The sequence below is a fragment of the Nelumbo lutea genome, chromosome 6 (assembly GCF_056320005.1).
Source record: "Nelumbo lutea isolate HS-2025 chromosome 6, American lotus-T2T, whole genome shotgun sequence".
Lineage (NCBI taxonomy): Eukaryota > Viridiplantae > Streptophyta > Magnoliopsida > Proteales > Nelumbonaceae > Nelumbo > Nelumbo lutea.
Window position 1 is genome coordinate 12,720,271 of NC_142689.1, and position 4,904 is coordinate 12,725,174.

Below are 4,904 nucleotides of genomic sequence, written 5' to 3' on the forward strand. Positions count from 1 at the left end.
TTTCCAACTTGCAGAAGTCAGTCTGGATGTTTGGTGTCTTTTGGGAAACTTGAAGCAATTGATTGAAAGTTGAAACGTAATCAGCCCCGATTGAAACTAGTGTGGTTTTGGACTTTGATGGATGACAACTTCAAGTAAATTATTTCTGAATGGTTTTTTTGGTACTATTTGTGAATGGTTTAGAAGGCTAAAAGAGTAAAAAGATTCTATGTTGCAATTTGCAAACAGTATTGTTAAGAGGGGTTGTCCCATTCATCTCAAATCAAGGGACCCACATTACTGGCCCAGATTTGTCATCAAGACATCAACTATTAATTTTGTCCCTCCAATCTCTGCACTCCTGAAGTCCTATCAAATAAACAATTAAAGATGTAAAGGTCTTTTTACCTTTCCTTTCGTTCAAATCAAACATAGCCTAAAGAATCTCAAATCTCTCTTTCGTCAAACTCCTAACTTTTAATTTCTAGACCTTACCTAGGCAATGATATCATTCTTTAGGGGATTTTTCTCCAATATTCCAATATTTCAGCATCAACCATGGCTCATACCGAAAAGTCACTGCAGAACAGCTCATTTCAACTACATTTCAGTGGGTTTTCTTTCTTTGCCCTGTTTCATATGGTTTTGTGATGTTTGATCTCTTGACACTCTTACTGTCTCACTGCTTATTTTAATTTTGTTTTCTGGGCTTAATTTCTTTTCATTTTTCTTATTTCTCTTCTATAATCCATCATGCATATTCATCTTGATCTCTTTGATCTTTTTTCTCAGAAAATTGGTGCTTCATGTACTTGATTAATTCCATACTAAAATATGGTTATTTTAGATCAGATTCTAAACAAAGTTGCATGATTGAATTCGTGTTAATTTTTTTATCCAAGTTTCATGCTTTGGTTAACTGGGTATGCTTAATACTTGTCCTTGTGATGAAATTTCAACATTTTGCAGGTATGTCTAAGAAGATATCTGTGCTCTTATTCATCGGACTTCTGGCGTGGGCTTATCAGGCCATCCAACCTCCACCTCCCAAGATCTGTGGCTCTGCAAATGGCCCATCTGTTACAGCTCCTAGAATAAAGCTCAGAGATGGAAGGCATTTGGCCTACAAGGAGAACGGTGTCCCCAAAGACAAGGCCAAGTATAATGTCATCTTTGTTCATGGCTTTGACTCCTGCAGATACGATGTCATCCGCCTATCTCAGGTATGTTCTATTCTTTGATTCCATTCTAGGGTACCTCTTTGAGTAAACTATTTGATTTTAAGTGATTAATTTTCACAGGAAACTGCTGAAGAATTGGGCATCTACTTGGTGTCTTTTGATAGAGCCGGGTATGGAGAGAGTGATCCTAATCCAAAACGAACAGTGAAGGATGCAGCTTTGGATATTGAAGAACTTGCAGACCAGTTGGGAATGGGGTCTAAGTTCTATGTGGTTGGGTTTTCCATGGGTGGACAAGTGATTTGGACCTGCCTCAAGTATATTCCTCACCGGTGAGTGGTTATATATAGCCATTCAGAGTCAATTATATGGCCGGTCCAGACACTGGTTGGACCACACCATCTTTATCCATCCAGAGCTGAGAGCTCCTACAGAAGAAGTGCCTAATATGTTCTTCACTTCCCTACTCCCTCCTTTGATTATAGTTTATTTATTTATTAATTCATGGGGCCGACAAGCTTAACCCCTTTTGCCAGTGTTTCAGTTTCACACTAGCTCAGGGCAGAAATAAAAAAACTCACTGACCAGACCGTCCTACCATCCCAAAATGGAAAAAACTTTGGCTCCTATGGATCGAAAGTTTTGTTTCCCCAAAATGAACCCTCTTTTTGAATTGAGAAGAAGATGATGAAACTTCCAATTGCAAGTTCCAGCATCCCATATTACTAGGCAAATTAAACCTTTCTCCATGCATAGGATAGGGGTCTATTGTGTAGACACCTGGCCAACACTGGACCCACTATCAGGAGTGGCACATAAGAAGTGGGGTCGTCTATAAGAGATTATACATGATTGACCCGACTAGCAAGGCCATCTTATGGCCGGTTATTAAATGTCAATGTCGTCAAATTCCAAGCTTCCACATTGTTGTTTCTGTTTCTACCAAAACGTTAACACACCCAAGTGAGGATTTATATATATATATATATATATATGGTTCCAGGCTAGCAGGAGCAACTCTAATAGCACCCGTCGTTAATTACTGGTGGCCTGGTTTTCCGGCCAACTTGTCCAAAGAAGCCTACAAACAGCAACTCCCAGCGGACCAGTGGGCAGTTGGGGTGGCTCATTACGCGCCATGGCTCACTTACTGGTGGAACACCCAGAAATGGTTTCCTTGTTCCAACGTCATAGCCCACAGCCCTGATATTCTTAATTAATTAATGTGGTAATTAGCTTCATGAAATGTCTCTAGCTAGCTAGCTTTATTGATGCCCATCCACGTACTGCGCTTTGGCTTTGGCTCTCCTCAGGCACAGATAAGGCAGCAAGGCGAATTCGAGACGCTGCACCGTGACTTGATTGTTGGTTTCGGAAGGTGGGAGTTTGATCCTATGGAACTCGAGAACCCGTTTCCAAACAACGAAGGTTCGGTTCACTTGTGGCATGGAGATGAAGATGGGCTTGTTCCTGTCATCCTGCAACGCTATATTGCTGGGAAGCTGCCATGGATTCACTATCACGAGCATAAAGGTTCAGGCCATTTGTTTCATTACATTGATGCCATGCCTGATACCATCATAAATACCATTGATGAAGGAAGATTTGGCCCAACCTCTCTATTACGTGACACGTGGCAGAAACAACAGCTTGGCAAAAGGGGTCAAGCTTAGGCGGGAACAAGGGGACACTAGCGGACTGAGCTCCCTACCGGGGGCCCGAATTGACCCACCTTGTAACAGCTCGGGACACACTTTGCCGAACCGACCCACCTTGTAACAGCTCGGGATACACTTCGCCGAACTGACCCACCTTGTAATAGCTCGGGACACACTTCGCCGAACTGACCCACCTTGTAACAACTCGGGATACACTTCGCCGAACTGACCCACCTTGTAATAGCTCGGGGTACACTTCGCCGAACTGACCCACCTTGTAACAGCTCGGGATACACTTCGCCGAACTAACCCACCTTGTAACAGCTCGGGATACACTTCGCCGAACTGATCTGCCCTATAGATACCTCCGAGCTCAAGACCGCCTCGCTCAGCACTTCACATCACTAGGCACCAAAACCAAACAAGTCGTACCACGCCTAACACTAAGAAGTTCGTGCCCAAGGGCGCCGCGCCTGACTGACTTGTGATCTGACATTTGGCGGCAGCACCCTAAACGGCCACCTGCCACCGCCACTAACACCGCCATCTCCAGTTAGATGACGGTTAGGCAACGACGGTTCTGTCTCAGCAAAAAGGACGACGGCCGAATTGACAAGCACAAGGGTAATCACACTTGACCTGACAAGGGCCCCGGGACGAGTGCACGAGGTGACTATAAGAGCCCCCTGCCCCCCGACAACGGAGGTATGAAAACTTTGCGCTATCTGGTATTACCTTGCTTTTGAAGGATTCTAACTTGAGCTTCGGAGCCTCTACATCGGGTTCCCCCCGGAGCTTCTCCATCTCCTCCGTTTCAAGTTCCCTGCTACCCCGTTCGGAAGCAAGGCAGCGGACAGCTAAGACCGGCCGAATCACGCTCCATCAATTGGCGCCGTCTGTGGGAAAACGCTTCAAAAAGCCTCCCTCCAAACTTCGATAACCCCTTTTCTCCAAAAAAAAAAAACCCCAACACTCATGGCCTCCTCCAGCAACACCGGACGTGGCACGGAGACAAACACCACCGAGGAGCGACTTCAAGTCCCTGTAGTGTGCGTTGGATAGTTCACCATCCCCCTTTCGGCGGATGGGATCCCCAGCTTGAACACGCCACAAGCAGTGGCACCCGTAAACCCTCCTACCACAAGCCTCCCCTTTCCTCTCCCCATTGAGACAACCTTCACTGAACCGGGTGCCGTCCCCCTGGCAGCTAGCCAAAACCGGTTGGAGGACCTGATGCAATGCATGCGGGCAATGCAAGCCCAAATGCAACAGTTCCAACAGCACCAGCTTCACCAGCACCAAGTACTGCACAACATCTCCCAGTATCACTATCAACAGCAGTTCCCCCAACTGCCATTGAACCAACCACTACTTCCACCTCGCCACCCCGCTCCGAGGCCGGTCAAGGCCTCCCCGCAGGATGGGCGCCCCCACCAGGCGAAGGCCTCCTGGCCCCAAAACCACCCCAACAGCCAGGCCTCGTCCCCAGGCTGAAGAGAGAAAAATGTCATCCCCGCCTCACAACCCGCGGGCGGGTCGGGAACCTCGCCCGCGAGATCGGCACCCCAGCGCTCCGAGCCCGAGCTCCCGCTCACCGAAAACTGATTCAGCGCCCTGGCGGTAGACTACCAGCATTCCGGGACCATCGAGCTCGGTAACACGGAGGCAAGCAACGCCAGTACAAGGCCCGCTCAACGGCGAAGGCACCGGTGAAGTCGTCGAACCACCACCCATGCCTTGTCGGAATTCAGAGGCAAAGACATGAGCTCGGGCGAGGTAGGGGCTGCCCCGACTCTCTCCGTTCCTTCCCCCCTCGCATCGGAACTCCTGGCGGTCCCCTTACCCAGAGACTTCAAGCTCCCACCTCTGGACAAGTACGACGGGTCCTTCGACCCCAACGACCACATTGACGCCTTTCAGTCGCAAATGCACCTCACCGGGGTAGCCCGCACTTGGTACAGGAACCTGGCCCCCGGTTCGATAAAGTGCTGGGCCCAGTTCGTGCAAGTCTTCACCACACACTTCGTCACCAGCCAACGATGCCCCAGAACGGAGGAAAGCATCTTCGGAGTAGTCCAAAGAGAAG

At 48.1% G+C, this 4,904-nt stretch overlaps 1 protein-coding gene and 1 pseudogene across 3 annotated transcripts; both read left to right on the forward strand.

The window, feature by feature from the left end:
* Positions 1–342: 342 nt before the first annotated feature.
* Positions 343–1,695, forward strand: LOC148847397 (uncharacterized). Of its 3 annotated transcripts, none has more exons than XM_088948528.1 (3): positions 343–589; positions 949–1,202; positions 1,281–1,695. In XM_088948528.1, the coding sequence occupies exons 1-3, from the start codon at positions 538–540 to the stop codon at positions 1,494–1,496; spliced, it is 522 nt and encodes a 173-aa protein (XP_088804654.1). In that variant the 5' UTR covers positions 343–537; the 3' UTR covers positions 1,497–1,695. The 3 variants fall into 3 exon arrangements, with proteins under 3 accessions (XP_088804654.1, XP_088804653.1, XP_088804652.1); XM_088948527.1 differs by lacking the exon at positions 343–589 and adding an exon at positions 628–787; XM_088948526.1 differs by lacking the exon at positions 343–589 and having other exon boundaries at positions 799–1,202.
* Positions 1,696–1,882: 187 nt separating this feature from the next.
* LOC148847398 (uncharacterized) lies at positions 1,883–2,969 on the forward strand (annotated as a pseudogene).
* Positions 2,970–4,904: the final 1,935 nt, after the last annotated feature.